We start from the raw sequence: 18,979 nt of genomic DNA, 5'->3' as shown, positions 1-18,979 counted from the left end.
ACATTTACCTGTATTCACTTTGGCTTATATTGAGTATAGTATGGTTTTTAATTTTACTGGCTTTTAAATGAAAAACAGTTGGTACAGTACTGCGAGTTCTGTTTACGTTGACTTCCAAGCTACAGGAACAATTTTTGAGAAAACACTAACACCAATATGCATTACAGTTACATGTCTTGTGGCACTTTCATCTCCGAGGAACTCAACATATTAGAACACAGGAGTTAAGCATAGCCAAACTTGAGATGGTTAGTTTTAGAACAATTCTGTACAATACTACTAAGCTGAGGTGAAGTAATCACACAAATAACAATAGATAAGCTCACTCTTACTGTGGAACACTGTAAATTAACGAGGATGAGTAGGAAAAACAATCCTGTAATGTTCTAATACAGTATTGGAAGTATGCTGCCTAACACAGTCACGTCAATTAAATATCCAGATATAACAAAGCAAACCGATACGAAATAAAATAAGCATGTATGGTCAGTTGTAGGGTTCTAGGAAAGTGTAACTTTTCTATAAAAAAATAACAGGCACTGAAAATTTATGCAGACCATTCTTGAGCACTGCTTGAGGGTTTAGGATCGCCACCAGGTGGGATTAAAGGAGGATATTGAAGTAATTCAGAAGTGTGCTGCTAGATTTGTTACCAGTAGGTTCGACCGACACATGATTATTATAGAAATGCACTACAAGCTCAAAAGAGACTCCTGGAAGGGAGACGACAATCTTCCTTATCTGTTATCCCTGTTATGCCTTAGAAGGGTATAGCCCTCTGCAATTTTACAGAAGAATAAGTTAGGCATAGGTAAGAAAATTAGCTAGAGAAGCAGTTTATAATGACGTTTCATCAATAACAATTCTTATAATATTTATGACAAAAACCACCATCTGCTACTGTCAAATGATTCGCAGCTGCCGTGAATCGGAGTGTTGGAAGAGCTACTGAGAGTCGTGTACCTGTGATATCTGTACTAGAGGTATCTCAAGTACTATCCTCTCCAGTGGATCCTGTCTTCTCTGCAGAAAGTAGAGGTTCTGTCATTATTTGTCCACTTCACTGCGAGTAGCATGTCAATGATGGATCTAGGTGCTCTGTACAGGATGGACAGTGACCAGGGAAGACTCAGGGTGTTCTACCGATCCCCCTAACCAACAAGTTTGAGATCCTGTCTTTTGCTGAAACTGAGCCAGTGGAACTCACTTCACCTGTTTTGTCCGGTGTCAGGAGGTGGCAAATCCTAAAGGGTAAGGGTCTATTAATCGTCGGCAGTTCAAATATATGGTGAATGATGGTATCCATTATGGAAATGGCAGCAAGGGACAGGAAAGGATATCAGGTGCGCTCAGTTTGTGTGCCTGGGAGCCTCATACAATATGTTAAAGAGGCTATTCCAGTAGCCATTGACAGAACAGGGTGCAACCAACTGCAGACTGTGGCACACATTGGAACAAATGATGCCTGTCATCTTGGGTCATTCCAGCGACTGGCAGAAAAGGCTGAGAAGACCAGCCTTTTGCATGGAGTTTCAATGAAGCTCACAATTTGAAGTATTGTCCCCAGAACTGATTGTGGCACTTTGGTTCCGAGTCGAATGGAAGGGCTGAACCAGAGACTTTGAAAGTTATGTAAAAAGTTAAGCTGAGACTTCCTGGACTTGCACCATAGGGTTGAGATGTGTAGGGTCTTCCTAAATGGGTCAGGTGTGCACCACACATCAGACACAGCTACTCAGGTAGCTAACTGTATGCAGGGTGCACACAAGGTTTTTTTTTTTACATTAGGTGACTCGCCATCCAATCCAAATACTGTCAGCTGTAGGAAACCCCGAAGTATCAGTGTCAGATCGAAAGAAACGCTTCCCACTGGTGAGAGTATTAAAATCATAATGGTACTGCTCAAGCATTCAGAAAAAAGTGCCAGAGATGGAAGTGCTCATGAAAAGCAGTGAAGCTCACATAGTACTAGGTACAGAAAGCTGGGTGAAATCTGAAACTAACAGCACTGAGATTTTTAGTGAAAATTTAAGTGTATATCGAAAGGATAGGCAAATGGGAAATTTGAAGTGGAGGTGGTGTATTTGTTGCAGTAGACAAGTAACTCAAATCCTTCAAGGTAGAAATTGAAGCTGTGAGACTGTTTGGGCAGGACTCGGTATCAGCGGTGGGCCTAAAATGATAACGGGATCCTTCTATCATCCACAAAACTCATCTCCTGATGTAACTGAAAACTTAAGAGGAAACCTCACTTCACTTGTACGTAAGTTCCCCAATCATAGTATAATCAATGGTGGAGACTCATCCAACAATTAATTGGGAAAATTACAGTTTTGTTAGTGGTGGGCGTGATAAGACATCCCTATGGAACTTAGCTAAATGCCTTCCTACAAATGAGATTGTTTATAAATCACTCATGTGCCCAGTTCTAGAATATTGCTTAAGTGTCACTTAATTGGTTAAAATGTATTTTTTTAAAAATTCTAATCCTTTGCCACATCATTGTAATAACTGTGTTAACTTTTTGCGTTACTCTCATTTTGTCTTTCTATTATTCTTTTTTAATTTGTAATCTTTGCACATATGATTTTAATTTCATCATTGTAATTAATTTTATGTATAAACTTTGAGTCACTATTTTCTGTTTCATCATTTTAAATTTGTCTATGTTATTGCACTCAGTATTTCTATTCCTCATTTTGCTTCAATTTCTTTTTATTTATAGTCCCTTCTTTCATTTAAATCTTCATCTGCATTTTTCTATCCATAGGGCAATAAGAATTTATGTTTTAAATGTTTGTATAATGATTGTTATAAAAAAGCATATACTGTAACAAAAAATATGTTTGACACCACTGCATAGCAAATATAAAAAGATTTGTTTTTTAATCAATATATCAGCATTTTCAAAAGCTTACATATTATGTTAGTTCATAAGAAAAGGTTAATATGAAGAAAAAATGAGAGCAAACAAAAATGCCAAGCAGATGATGAAAATGATCTGGAAAAGGATTAGAAATAAAAAAATTAAATTTAAATCAATTAGATGAATAAAAATAATGATTAAAGTCTTCTAATACAAAATCAAAAATAAGAAAATTCAAAGCACCTGACTGGATTTGAACTCTAAACCTTCAGCATGTCAAAAATGTATCTTAATCACAAGGCTACACTGCAGCACTTTTAACACTATTATTTTTAAAACTCTAGAGCATCTGTGTAATTCTTTTTCATCGCTTACTTGCAATTGAGAGCCCAGTTTGATGAATGGCTGCTGGGTACGATACCTGGGACCCTAAGCAACATCACCGTATAGACGGTTTCTAAAGTCAATACCACTCCTTGGGATCTTCCCCAGACAGTAGATTTTCATCACAGTACTGTTGGCAAATAGTTGTACAGAGTTGTGTGTCTCCCATTACATTTGTTATCACTAGCAGGATTGCAAACACACTGGTAGAGAGTGGGTTCAGTCTTGGTGCATGAATGACCTTCCATTCTACACACACTAAGCAAATTAGTCCTTTTGGCTGATGGTGTAGGTACTATAGTTAGGGGCATAAAAATTTCATACAAATGAAGAAAAAGATAGAATTGAGTGTTTTAATGACATAGCAAAAAATTGGCAGTTTTTACGATAGGTCTCAAAATTGCCATTTTCCCTGTTCAATATAAAAATATCGTAAATCTGAGGGCAGTAGTTCACTAATACTAGTAACTGACATGGATCTTGACTTTACTGTCAAGGCTGAGGTCCACTGATAGCCTCACAAGGACCGATCATTGTCCACATACAAAACTGATCCCCTGTACGTGACTTCAAATGAAAATACCCCAATTCCAATTAACTTTGTTCTGGTAACAGTTTTATTCGTAAGTGTCACAGTTCCTAACACTTTTGCACAACAAATCATAGCAAAAATGACACTCTTCTTTTTAAATGTTGGTAAGTGTGATATTGGTCAACTGCTACCTCTATTCTATGTTGGAAGAAAATAAATAAAAAATTGATGAAGAAACCAACAAGCTTCTGGAGAACATGATTAAACAAGTACTTCAGACAGCGATGAAGGAAACAATTAAATCCACCGGGTTGCACCTTGAAACCAGGCTGAAAACTTTTATGGACACAGATCTACACAAGACTTTGCTTCAGACAGTGATATCTATAGTGGATTTTTGGAGAGAAAAGACCAGTGGGTACATTGGCAGGGAGCAGTCCACAATGAAGGTGAGGAATGTGAATTGGGTGGAGGTGATAGGTCAGAGGAGGCGCAATCTGTTGGGTCCAGGGTATGTTGCCAGTAGGTTACCATAGATTCAGACTGGTATATTTTGGGAGTGGAAAATGTGGTGTAAGAATATCTCCCATCTGTGTAGTTCAGAAAAGCTGACAGTGGAGAGAAGGATCCACATGGCCTGCGTTGTGAAGCAACCATTGAAATAAATAAATAAATAAATGTTGTGCCACAGAGTGGCCCAATTTGCTCTTTGCCACAGTTTGGCTGTGGCCATTCCTTCTGGTGGACAGCTGGTTAGTAGTCATACGAACAAAAAAATAAGTGCAATGTTTCCAGCAGAGCTGGTATTTGACATGGCTGTTTTCACAGGAGGCCCGGCCTCGGATGGGGTAGGATAACCCTGTGACAAGACAGGTATAGGAAGTGTTGGATAGGTGGTTGGTATTGCACCTGGATCTTCCACAGGGATATGATCCTTGTGGCAAGGGGTTGGGATTAGGAGTGATACAGTATAACCCCACTTTTATGTTCCCGGAATTAACGTTTTTCCCGCCATTTACAACATTTTTCATCGTTCCCGTCAAATTTCCTATGACCACATTATTAATTTGCACCCGGTTTTGCGTCAACATATTTACAATTTTCCCACAATATATGCACTACGAAAAAATATTTGTCGAGAAAAAACATGACGCTGGCATGATGATGTTTGTCCAGTAGCGTTTACAAATATTACGTAGTTAAGTGTATTGACACCAGGGCGCTCAGCAGACTCGAACTGGTAAACGTGCAAAAATTGGAAAAATTTGTGCCGTATCTCGCGCCACTGCCAAGCACTACTTGGCGTGATGGCTGATGGGAGTAACTAGGTTCGTTCGAATGAAGATATCATGACCATTCACAACCATTTCCAAACACACTACTGCACAAATGAAGTTTCGTGATTGTTGTGATCATTGTGACATCTTTGTCCAACCATATTTAGCGTGTTTCGGCTTTTGGCCTCATGTGGTGCTAGTTGACACAGTCATTCACTTTGCGTTGCTCAAATATTTTTTAGTTTAAACGCAATGGCAGTTACGATTTTTTTTTCATGCTGAGCAAAACATGTTTCGAGAGTTTATTCTCATTGTCAGGTGCAGTATTTTCGTGATATCTTTTGTGATGTTACACAGTGTGAGTGATAGTCTGCCTGTGTGGTGTTTTCTACATAACTGAGGAGGCACAGCACCTGATAACCTCAAAAAGATGACTACAGTGCATGAGAGGCAGAATAACACATATTCAAACACCACACAAAATACTTATGCACATATTTGCACTTGACAACGGGAAAAAATTCTCGAAACACGCCGTTAAGCATGAAAAAATATGTAACTAGTGCAGTATTTCATTATTTAAATAATGAATGACAGCTATAGGCTTTCCAAAAACATTGATGACAACGTTTGAAATTAAAAATTCTCAAAATGCGCCATTAAGCATGAAAAAATACGTGGCTAGTGCCATATTTCATTATTTAAATAATGAATGATAGCTGCTGGCTCTCCAAAAACATCGATTACGACTTTTGAAATTAGGTCAAACGTTTGCACTTCCAGACAGTTATCAATTCCAGTTACAGCAGCAGTTCTTATTAGATAATAAACCTTCATTAGATAATAAAAAAGTCCCTGACAAGTCTTTTGCAGCCTTTTATGTACATATATTATACATAAACTGCGAAAATGCAAGGGGGTATACTATATGTAACTTTTACAGCTTAAAACATTATTTCCCACATTTTACACCATTTTTCTGAAGTCTCTTGAAAAGTGTAAAAGTGGGGTTTCACTGTATATGACTGGACTAGGATGTTGTGGAGGTTGGGTGGACAACGGAACACTACTTTAGGAGAAGTGGTAAGGATCTGAGGTAGAATGTCTCTCATATCAGATAGATAATCAAATCCCTGACAAAGGATCTCTCTCTCTCTCTCTCTCTCTCTCTCTCTCTCTCTCTCTCTCTCTCTCTCTCTCTCTCTCACACACACACACACACACACACACAAATAATAAAAAAAAGACGTAAGTTTGACAAGATGCTCACCTGACATAAGGCTCTTACGAAATCAACAATTGCATCTCCATCAAGCCTTGTTGAACCAGTGAATATTCTGTCCACAGCAACAACTACACTCTGGGAGCTTGTTTCCCCTATTGATTCTTTCACACTTGCTGAAAAAAAAACAAAGATAAAAGTGTAATATTCCTTTAGATACAAATTCTGCAACTGATTATCAACGATGAAAATGAGGAAAAATGCATTAGTACCTGTCTGAAGTAAACAGGCTAATGCACCTGAAAATCAAGGGGGCCCAGGAGAAAACATGAGGTAGATGTCTGCATGAGAATCTTTTATTTTATTGTATGTGTGCCTACAAACGGTTTCACTTCAAAGATATACACTAGTCCGAATCTCTGTCTGTGCATGAGCAATATTGACTGAAAAATATGCTTATCTGACAATTGCATTACTTATTCCACTCAGACCAACAACATGGTTCACAAAGTGATTTCCCATACCATCTTAATCAGACACAATATTACTGACTCATTCCAGAAACATTAAAGTGCGTCATATTAAATCTCTGCTAGAAAACCATCAATACTTTCATCTCAAAGGTTATAATTTTAGTAAGTCATTCCCCAAAATTCCCTCAACACCTTGCAGAGTAACTCACTGTCACTTTCCCCTTATCAGAAACATTCTAGGCATACCCTGTGCATCTCTTCAATCAGATTTCATGTTCTATGGTTAATCTGTTTTAACAGTGACACCTCAGGCTGCCAAACATGTCATGTAATCCCTCCTCTCTCTACTTACTCCTATTCCCACCTGGAAACCCCATTCTCATCAACAATAAAGGAACACGTGAGACCGTGACAATCAGTCACTACCTGACATGAATAACTGTTCAACTTCATATGTCGACTGCTACTGAGAATAAATGACACTCGCAGAGATGTGACTGATAACACAAAATATTCTATTTCGCTGTATGCTCTGCAACATACCTGACATGACGTTGATGCTCTGTTTGAGGTAAGAGATTTATGTTGTTTTCACACGTACCAGCACCTCACGATTGTGCAAGGGGAAATTTGGCTCCTGCATGAACTACACTATGAACCTGTCATTATATTCTTTCCCTCATGTTATCAGTTCCTTCATATTTGCACCTATGTAGTCACACTTATTCTCTTTTTTTATTTTTAAGGCTGCTATTTCTTTTTGAGTGTTTGTGGCTGCTAGTTTTCTGTAGTTCATTTTCTCTTTCCTTATACTAAAAATAGCAGTCAGGCCAGCTCTCAATTATACTGTTCTGATTTTAGACCTATTCTGTTAACACTAAAATCTAAATTTTGCTCTCATACTGTGCTAAACTATTTCCCTTGACTCAGATTCTGCATGACTTTCCTACTAAGTTTCTTAGTAACCCTACTTTCTGCAAGGTATTACTTCCCTTCAACAGTTAACATACTGAACAGAATTCTCTAATAAAACATAGTATCTATTGACTACATTTACAAAATTTTGTTAATCACATTCAATTAATGGCAGTGAATCACAATCTCTTATTAAATAATTAAAGTGAAAATATACCAATGAAGCAATCTCTGTATTTCAAATGTGGAATGCTAATAGATTTGCATGGAATTTCAGGAATCTGCTCTCATTCCAATCATATAAAGTTTTACTACTAATGAAACCACAACTGGAACATTGCATATTGTATTAACTTTCAGCAGTGCTCTCTTGAATAAAAATATCTGACTTGTCTTACTTACGGTCTAAAGAGCTTAGGTTCAGTTTCAAAGGATCGGAATGATGGTAGTCTGTGTGGTTTGCTCTGGGTCCAGATATGAACTGTGGCCTTACTCCAGTTCCAACAAGCTGAGCTAGTTCCAGTTGAGATATACATTTAACTATGTCCAGCCATGAGGTACCAAGATAATTGCCTGAAAACAAAATTCAGTTACACTGTCATCAGTATGAGTACATATTAATTGTCTGTTATTCTTAAATTTGAAAGCAATAACAAAAATTATTACAACATTTTTGTCCAAAATACGTAAATGTTTCTGTGAAACTAAGTGTCATACTTACATAAGAAATCACTGAGGAACAAGATCATAAACTTTTCTGCATCCATGAGCTTGTACATTGTTCAGTGGCTGGAAACCATTGTGATATATTCAGATCTATTTTTCAGTTGTTTACTGTTTAAAAATATACATCACAATTTGTGTGATATGCTTACAAGGAAATTCCCTATGAAGAGGTGTTTCTCACCTTCAATACATAACAAAAAGTAAATAGTATCACCTACGCTACATTCAAGTTCTGACTTGGTTTTTCTTTTCTACCTATCTTATACGCAATATTTTCACCACATGATTACACATAAATTTTAAGTGCAAATAATTATTACAGAAACAGTTGACTGAAGATAACAGCTGCACTAAGCAAACTGAGCACAAGTCAGTTGCTGCACCATTATAGCTGTCCACTTTAAGATTGCATTCATAAGAATAATGTGTGGTGCTCAACCCTGAAATGTTTAAGCTGTTAGGTATTTTAAATACAGCATCACAGTATATATTTTCTCTCATGAAATTGGTAGTAAATAATCCATTAGAATCCCTAATGAGTAATGACACCCATAACTAAGGTACCAGAAGAAAAATTACCTCCATTAAAACTGACACTACTTTAAAAGGAGTGAATAATGTTGTAAACAAAATCTTTAATCACCTATTCAATGGAAAAAGTTAAATTTGACTGTAAGCTTTAAAAGTTCCTTGTGAGTGACCCCTTCTAATCCAGAGAATAATTTTTATTTAGAAACTAACTGATTATCTAGTGCAAAAGTACTACAGGCTCATATTATTAAAACAAAAATCTTTTTCCATTATGTGAACTCATCTGTAAATAGTCAGCTTCCAGCCATATTTAAATATCAGTTATGTTAATATCCTCTAAACTGACTCATTGCCCATCATTATGATCTGTCATGTAAAGTGACCCATGGAATATATAACCAACCAACCAATCAATCTAAATATCTCTACCAACTCTTATTATATTTAACTTTCTGAGCACTTTTAGACCACCATACTGACATGTCTGATCAGACACGCTCAATGGTTTTCAAATGGCTCAATTCAATTTTCATAACTGTAGCAGAAAACACTTAGAATACTCACCATCAGTATGTGCAACTGTTATAAGGGTCTTTATGGTATCAATATTTTTTGCCTTCATCTCTGTGATTGGTGAATTGGCAGTAAGGAGTGTAAATCGTGCTAAAGCTTGAACATATGCATCTCTTTCCAGCTGAAAAATGAAATGTTGCCTTAATCAGAGTCCATTTCTATGATATTATTAACACATGTCTATGAATATCTTTAGCTCACAGTCAAAATCTTCAAAGTAAAAGTACAATAAACAAGGACAGACTATTAATTAAAGTATCTTCTGCAATTATATATTTCAGACCTGATGTTTACGTATCTGTCAGCCATCTCAATCCTACAGATTAGTAAGACATTCCAGCACTAAAGGTAAATAAGGAACAGGACTCCAAAATCAGAAAAAGAAAAATGATAAATACAATATCTTTCAAAATCAGTTTCCTTTCTCATGAGAAAAGTCAAGATAGGAAAGGCCGAAGAGTAAGGAACAATTATAGATCACAAACTTTGTAAGTCCTAGCTCCCAAATCTCCAAGTGGCAGAAATCACTACCCTTGATAGTTTATAAAGTTATGAGACAGAATTGTTGGCTAATACTTATCATCAGATGAAATGTTAATACTGCCGAATGACAAATATGAAATTACATATACTATCCTAGTTTTCAGAACTGATAGTTTCGTCCTTATGGAAGAGAGAGGAATGAATATTGGGAAAGATTAAAAAGAAGGTAAGGTCATTACACACCAGGATGAGAGGAACCCACTGCAGAAGTGGGTCCCTTCATGCTAATACACTCCTGGAAATGGAAAAAAGAACACATTGACACCGGTGTGTCAGACCCACCATACTTGCTCCGGACACTGCGAGAGGGCTGTACAAGCAATGATCACACGCACGGCACAGCGGACACACCAGGAACCGCGGTGTTGGCCGTCGAATGGCGCTAGCTGCGCAGCATTTGTGCACCGCCGCCGTCAGTGTCAGCCACTTTGCCGTGGCATACGGAGCTCCATCGCAGTCTTTAACACTGGTAGCATGTCGCGACAGCGTGGACGTGAACCGTATGTGCAGTTGACGGACTTTGAGCGAGGGCGTATAGTGGGCATGCGGGAGGCCGGGTGGACGTACCGCCGAATTGCTCAACATGTGGGGCGTGAGGTCTCCACAGTACATCGATGTTGTCGCCAGTGGTCGGCGGAAGGTGCACGTGCCCGTCGACCTGGGACCGGACCGCAGCGACGCACGGATGCACGCCAAGACCGTAGGATCCTACGCAGTGCCGTAGGGGACCGCACCGCCACTTCCCAGCAAATTAGGGACACTGTTGCTCCTGGGGTATCGGCGAGGACCTTCGCAACCGTCTCCATGAAGCTGGGCTACGGTCCCGCACACCGTTAGGCCGTCTTCCGCTCACGCCCCAACATCGTGCAGCCCGCCTCCAGTGGTGTCGCGACAGGCGTGAATGGAGGGACGAATGGAGACGTGTCGTCTTCAGCGATGAGAGTCGCTTCTGCCTTGGTGCCAATGATGGTCGTATGCGTGTTTGGCGCCGTGCAGGTGAGCGCCACAATCAGGACTGCATACGACCGAGGCACACAGGGCCAACACCCGGCATCATGGTGTGGGGAGCGATCTCCTGCACTGGCCGTACACCACTGGTGATCGTCGAGGGGACACTGAATAGTGCACGGTACATCCAAACCGTCATCGAACCCATCGTTCTACCATTCCTAGACCGGCAAGGGAACTTGCTGTTCCAACAGGACAATGCACGTCCGCATGTATCCCGTGCCACCCAATGTGCTCTAGAAGGTGTAAGTCAACTACCCTGGCCAGCAAGATCTCCGGATCTGTCCCCCATTGAGCATGTTTGGGACTGGATGAAGCGTCGTCTCAAGCGGTCTGCACGTCCAGCACGAACGCTGGTCCAACTGAGGCGCCAGGTGGAAATGGCATGGCAAGCCGTTCCACAGGACTACATCCAGCATCTCTACGATCGTCTCCATGGGAGAATAGCAGCCTGCATTGCAGCGAAAGGTGGATATACACTGTACTAGTGCCGACATTGTGCATGCTCTGTTGCCTGTGTCTATGTGCCTGTGGTTCTGTCAGTGTGATCATGTGATGTATCTGACCCCAGGAATGTGTCAATAAAGTTTCCCCTTCCTGGGACAATGAATTCATGGTGTTCTTATTTCAATTTCCAGGAGTGTATATCCTGTCCAAGCCATTTCATCTCTGCATAACTATTCCAACATATTAACTGTATTCAAGCCTTGGTCTCCCTCTAAACTTTTTATTATGCACACTTCCCTATATTACCAACTCCTTCATATGTCAGGAAGTGTACTAACAACCAATCACTTCTATTAGTAGGTTTCTTTTTTTACCAATTTGATTCAGTTCACTAGTTACTTGATCTCCTCATGAAATCTTCAGCATTCTTCTGAAGTACCACATATCAAAATATTCTGTTCTCTTTTTGTTTGAACTGTTTACTGTACACATTACACTTCTTCACTTTGGACAAATATCCTCCGAAAAGACTTGCTAACATTTAAATTTATATTAGATGTTAAATTTATCTTTTCTGAATTTATTTTCTTGCTAATGCCAGTCTGCATTTTATATCCTCACTAATTGGCCATCAGTCATTTTGCAACACAAATTGCAAAAGTGATCTATTACTAATAAAACCTTATTTCCTAATCTAATTCAGTTAGCTTTGTCAGACCACACTCCACTCTTAGTGAATGAATAAATTAACTTTACATTACTTTTCATGTGGTTGGCAGCACTGGTGCAGATCGCACATGCTTGAATATTAAGCTCGTGAAGATAAGTCTATAATAACTGTCAATTAAGTTAATATTACACCATAATTAAGTTAATTAGAGTCTGTTTTATATTATCTACTGAAGTTTTCACTCGTTTCAAAGTATTTCTTGAAGAAGAAGAAGAAGGAAAAAAAAAAAAAAAATTCCACACATAAGGGCTGATCTCTGTGTACTTTAGACGTAGGTTGACATACACATTTACGACCTTTCTTTAAGTATTAAGTGAAGAATTTAGGTTGTTTTCATTATACATATATTTAGTAGTGTCATATCTACTTGGGGAATTAAAGGTTTTAAGTTCTATCTTATTTCCTTTCAAAACGCGTAAAGTACATATTGCACATACACGATATTGCACATACACGATCTTAGGCCTAATTTTTCGGGTATACAAGTTTTGATTTTTAACGTTAGCTTAACTGCATTACATTACTATATTAATAGTACACATGTATATTAGTGCCCCACATAACTTTAGTGACTTTTGTGATCTGTAGTTAATAGAATATTACTGGTATTGCCTAGATAAATTTTGCAAAAAATATTGTAAACAACCATGAGCGAGAAGTGTTTGAGCTGCCGTCGAAAAGTCAGTTCTGGGGTTCTGTGCAGTGTTGTGGCAGCCCTTCAGGCTGAACTGGATGGTGCTCGGGAGGAACTGATGAGGTTAAGGGGGGAGGAGGGTGAAGACAGGTGGGAAGTTGTAGCAAGGGTTGGGTTGTTTGCGGGAGGAGACCAGACAGCAAGGTCATCGGTCTCATCGGATTAGGGAAGGACGGGGATGGAAGTCTGCCATGCCCTTTCAAAGGAACCATCCCGGCATTTGCCTGGAGCGATTTAGGGAGATCACGGAAAACCTAAATCAGGATGGCCAGATGCGGGATTGAACCGTCGCCCGCCCGAGTGCGAGTCCAGTGTGCTAGCCACTGCACCACCTCGCTCAGTTTGTAGCAAGAAACAGGGGCCACAGAAAGAGAGCAGTATCAGACAGTTTCATCATTGGCACAAATCAACTGTTGCAATAAAAGTAGAAAGTAGAAGGAAAGTTCTATTGTTAGGTAGTAGCCATGGAAGAGGTGTGGGCCAGATTTTGCAGGAAAAATTAGGTGACAGGTCCCAGGTCACATGTATTTTCAACCCCAGTGCATGTCTTAGCCAAGTGATAGAGGATGTAGGATCATTGTGCTGGGGTTTTACAAAGCAGGATCATGTTGTGGTAGTGGGTGGAGTGAGAAACAGTATTGATAGGGATCAGGGCTACAATACTGAGTGTGACCATAGCATCTGCAACGAGCAATACAAATGTTGGCTTGGTTCCTGCTTCCATGCGGTATGACCGGCCCCAATTGAACACCTCTGTCAGGAGGGTCAATATGGAGCTAGATCAGCTGCTTCGGGCGGCTACTTTGTCAGGCATAGGTTGGGTTCCTGTTGATGGTATTGGTAGGTGGGACTTCACAAGACATGGCCTGCATCTCGACAGGAAAGGGAAGGGTAAACTGGCTGGGATGATAGCAAAATCTTGGAGGGAGGGAGGGAGGGAGGGGGGGAGGGGGGGGGGAGACATCACAAACTCATGAGAGTACTTTTTTAGGCTAAGATCAGTGTCCAACCATCCCACTTTGATTGAAATTAAGCTTAATGAGAAGTTCAGACAGGCAGGTACTAGAGATGTGAAAATATCACAAGATTCACATAAAAGAACAGTGAAAAATAATGTTAATATATTGCATCAGAATATCAGGGGATTAAAAAACAAAGTAGATGAGCTTCTTGTTTGTTTAGAAGATTTAGAAACTGAGGGTGGAATAGATGTACTATGCCTGACTGAACATCATACAGTCACAGGTAAGGAAATGGTAAATGTAGGTGGATATAAGCTTTTAGCTCAGTAGAGACACTATGGAGAGAGGAGGAGTTGCCATATATGTTAAAATCAGTCACAGTGTGAAAAATTTGGAAACTAAAAGTTTTTGCATAGAGAAACATATAGAAGCATGTGCATGTGAGCTTGAACTAAATAATGGCACTTTTTCTTTAAAGTCAGTACCACCATTAGACTGTTGTTTACTTACAGTGTTACATTTACACTTAAACAATCATAATTTTGGCTTCAAAGTGCCATTATCAAGTGTTTTAAGTGTTATAAATTGCCTAAGATGGCATACTGTCATATTAAAATACAATATTAGTGTATATATGACAGTATGCCATCTTAGGCAATTTATAACACTTAAAATACTTGATAATGGCACTTTGAAGTCGAAATCATGATTGTGTAAGTGTAAATGTAACAATGTAAATAAAGAACAGTCTAATGGCGATACTGACTTTAAAGAAATATATTATGACTGTGGCCCCGCATTATGACAAAATTATTAAATAATGGCACATTTATAATTGTAGCCATGTATAGGTCCTCACTGGGAAATTTTCAACTATTAAAAAAAAAAAAAAAATTATTGAATCTTTGTTGTGCTACCTGTCAGACAAAGGAAAGCAAATTATTGTTTGTGGGGATTTCAACATAGATTTTCTGAAGGAGACCAACAGAAAGCTTGACCTTGAAGTAGTACTTGGTTCTTTCAATTTGACATCAGTTATTGATTTTCCTATTTGGCTGGTACAGTAAAGCAGCACACTGATATATTACGTTTTCATATACCAAGATAAATTTAATCAAATAAAAATTTTTCCTGTTAAGAATGGTCAGTCTGATCATCATGCACAGCTAGTTACAGTATATGATATAGCTCCATACAGTAATGCAAAACAGTCCTCCAAAATAGTGTGTTCCATTAATGATTTAACAATTCAAAATTTTAGTTAACATGATGCTGATTTAAAATTTTACCAATTTCATGATACCTTTGTGACTATATTTCAAAACAGTTTCCCTAAGAAAACAGTGAAATATAATTATAAGAAACCATCTAAAATGCTATGGCTTACTAAAGGGATAAAAATATCTTGTGAACAGAAAAGGGAATTTATCTTATAGCTATAGTAAGAGTAATGATCCCGAAACAGTGAAACATTATAAAAACTACTGCACTGCATTAAGAAAAGTTATTAAAAAGTCCAGAAGTATGTGTATTATGTCTGAGATTAGTACATCTCACAATAAAATTAAAACAATTTGGAATATTGTGAAAATGGAAACAGGGCAACCTAGAGCACAGGACGACTGTATTTCTATCAAAAACAATGAAAAGTTTCTTAACAAGAAGTTAGAAGTAGAAAACATTTTTAATAATCATTTTTAAGTGTTGTAGAGAAAATAGGATCCCGCTATTCATTAGAAAATGTAAGGCATTATATGGAAGAGGCAGTATCTATGCAATTTGATAAAATTGAAATTCAACCCACGTCTCCTACTGAAATTAGGGAAATAATAAATTCACTCAAAAGTGAAAGCTCACAAGGAATCGATGTCAGTTCCAACAGAGTACTAAAAGATTGTTCCCAACAAATAAGTAGTATTCTCAGCCACATATGTAGTAGCTCACTGAAACAGGGCATTTATCCAGATAGACTGAAATATGGTATTGTTAAACCAATGTATACAAAATGTGGTAGATTTGATGCTAACAACTACCGCCCAATCTCACTCCTGACAGCTTTATCCAAAATTCTTGAAAAAGTAACGTATTCAAGAATAGCATCACATATTTGTAAAAATGAAGTACTAACAAAATGCCAATTTGGTTTTCAGAAAGGCTTTTCAACAGAAAATGCTATATATGCTTTCACTGATCAAATATTAAATGCATTGAATAACCAAACATCACCCATTGGCATATTTTGTGATCTCTTAAAGGCTTTTGATGGTGTGAATCATGAGATTCTTCTAGATGAGCTTAAGTATTGTGGTATGACTGGGACAGTGCACAAATGGTTTAATTAATACTTAAGTGGAAGAATGCAGAAGGCTGAAATTAACAGTACAGATAGTCTGAAAAAACCAACAGAGTTCTCTAACTGCGGAGGTATCAAGAATGGTGTCCAACAGGGTTACTGTTCTTAATATACACAGTGTAATTTTTAAGTTAACAAACTGGAATAACTCGAAAAATAAGCTTCACATGAAAAAATGTGTAGAATCCAAAGTTGATTATTTTCAAGGGGGACATTTGCTGGTGCTAAAATTAGCCTGCCACCCCAGCCCCCTGGGGGTGGGGTGGGAGGCAACTTTAAAATTTCAAATGGGAACTCCACCTTTTTATTGCACAATCAGATTCTACATAAAATAACTACATACATTTTGTCTTAAACATTTGTTTTGATTCTTGGCAGTTGGTGCTGTAATTCAAGAAAATCCATGTTCTCATTTTTACTTTGTAAATTTTGATTCACTAAAACTAAAACTCCCCCTCTCCCCATAGGGTGGGGTTTGAGAGAGAGGAATTAAGAGTTTTACAAATGTTGACCCAAATATTAACTTTTTCCGCAGATTCGGATAAGTTTTGTTTGTTTTGTGGTCACGAGGCCACACAACTTTTAATTATCAAACAAATCATCTGACTAGCTGACTAACTAACCAAACATCCTACTTACTAACAAGTGAACTCATTAACTAAAAAACTAACAGACTCATGAAACTAATTTTTTATTAGATTCAGAGTAATCACTCTTGTTTGCTGAGAAGTCTCACAACTGGGGTGCTTGCTTAGTTTGAGTCATTTAGTTTCGGGTGGAAAAATGTAGAAAACGACATTCATAAATCACATTGTTCATACCTTTATTTTATTTCGGAATATCGCGGCAGTTACGTCATTTACATTTTTAGAATTATGTATACTAATCATATCCCACTCAGCCCTGATCGATAATCAAGGCTCTTATGCAGCCCTTGCTGATGAGCAGCGTAATGTTTCAGAGTGTCGCCGATAGGTAGCGCAGGGATGAGAAATTCGCTCTTTCTCATAATAAGACTGGGCTTCAGAAATTCCAAGTATTAATGTAATAAACGCACTGTATCTTTTACAAATCTGAGCATTCAGACAGCAGTACTTTGTTTATAACAATTGTCTTTTGGGTGACTTGTATTTGATTACCTTGTGTGACTGCATTCGCGGCTTTTGCTCGCTACCAGTCGCGCTTGACACGGAGTTTGTATTGCGCGGCGGAATTACGCCAAGCGAGCCGCTTCTCACTCATAGAAATTCTAATACTGCCTTTCCTCTCTTGAGATTAATAGGTGGCGTATATGTCATTATGAATTATCTTTCTGTGGAAGAAAAAATTGAGATGGTGTACATTTATGGAGGAAGTGGAAGAAATCTTGACAATGCAGTTTCGCTTTATGTGCAGCATTTTCCTGGCCAAGTATGATCACGGTCCTCTTTTGTTCGAGTTATTAAAAAATTTACTGCAGAAGGCAGTGTGAACCAGAAAAAAAGCCCATGCAGCTATTGTTTGTGGAGAAAACAATCAAGTGGCAGTCCTAGCTGCTGTGACTCATAATCCACGTGTGAGCACAAGAGAAATATCAAAGCAATCAGGAATTTCACACGAGTGTTTGGAAAATCCTGAAGCTCCAAAAATTTCATCCATACCATGTATCCATTCATCAGGAACTACATGACGATGACTTCCAAAACCGTCTAATGTTTTGTCACTGGGCAGTTCAGTGGATGCAAACAAATCAGAACTTTTTTGCCAGAGTACTTTTCTCTGATGAGGCAACATTCACAAACAAGGTGAAGTTAATTGCCGTAACATGCATTACCGGAGAGAACAGAACCCACACTGGATTCGAGAAGTCAACCATCAGCGACCTTGGTCAGTTAATGTTTGGTGTGGTATAATTGGCGATAAACTGATCGGTCCATATTTTATCGATGGTAATTTGAATGGTAACAAATATCGAAACCTACTTGAAAATGAACTGCCAGACCTACTTGAAGACTTGAGCATCAAACTTTGACAAACACGTAGTTTCAACATGATGGTTGTTCAGCGCATTATTCATTAGTAGAACGCGATGTACTAGATCGACTTTACCATAGTCGCTGGACCGGCAGGGCAGATCCTGTGAATTGTCCAGCCAGGTTGCCTTACCTTACCTCACCAGATTTTTTCTTATGGGGTTATCTGAGAAACATCGTTTATCAGGAAATGCCTACCACTCGCGAAAACATGCTGCAAAGAATAAGAGATGCTTGCGCTCTAATTACACCAGACATGTTATCAAGATGTGTGCAGGGATTTACAGCATGAGTCAATAAATGCATCGAAGGTTGAGGTAGTCACTTTGAACATTTGATTTCATAAAACGGTGAGATATAAGGGATTTACGGACAACAAGCAGGCCGAAGGTGAGAGGCGAGGGGCGCACTGGAAACCAGCATCCTGAAATTCATTTACTTGCAAGTATTTGCAAATAATAAACAATAAAATGAAACTAATCGTTTCTTTTCAAGACTACCAAATCTTAAACGGGAATACATTCATCTTTAGTTAGCGAGTGGGTTAGTCTTTTCTTCAGTTAGTCTTTGACTTTGTTTACTCTGAGAGTTAATGAGTTCACTTGTTAGAAAGTAGGATGTTTGGTTAGTTAGTCACATGATTTGTTTGATAGTTAAAAGTTGTGTGGCCTCATGACCACAAAACAAACAAAACTTATCCGAATCTGCGGAAAAAATTAATATTTGGGTCA

The 18,979-nt window shown here is 38.5% G+C and overlaps 1 protein-coding gene across 1 annotated transcript in view; it reads right to left on the bottom strand.

Annotated features, from left to right (window-relative positions):
• Positions 1–18,979, bottom strand: part of LOC126251977 (brefeldin A-inhibited guanine nucleotide-exchange protein 1) — a 261,180-nt gene that overhangs the window by 77,228 nt on the left and 164,973 nt on the right. The window contains exons 17-19 of the mRNA XM_049952749.1: positions 9,491–9,620; positions 8,072–8,242; positions 6,330–6,457 (exon numbers count right to left, since the gene is read on the bottom strand). Of these exons, the coding sequence (XP_049808706.1) occupies positions 6,330–6,457; positions 8,072–8,242; positions 9,491–9,620 (429 nt within the window). The remainder of the gene's footprint in view (positions 1–6,329; positions 6,458–8,071; positions 8,243–9,490; positions 9,621–18,979) is intronic.

Source organism: Schistocerca nitens, chromosome 4 (genome assembly GCF_023898315.1).
Source record: "Schistocerca nitens isolate TAMUIC-IGC-003100 chromosome 4, iqSchNite1.1, whole genome shotgun sequence".
Classification (NCBI taxonomy): Eukaryota; Metazoa; Arthropoda; class Insecta; order Orthoptera; family Acrididae; genus Schistocerca; species Schistocerca nitens.
This window is presented reverse-complemented; position numbering and strand designations above follow the sequence as displayed.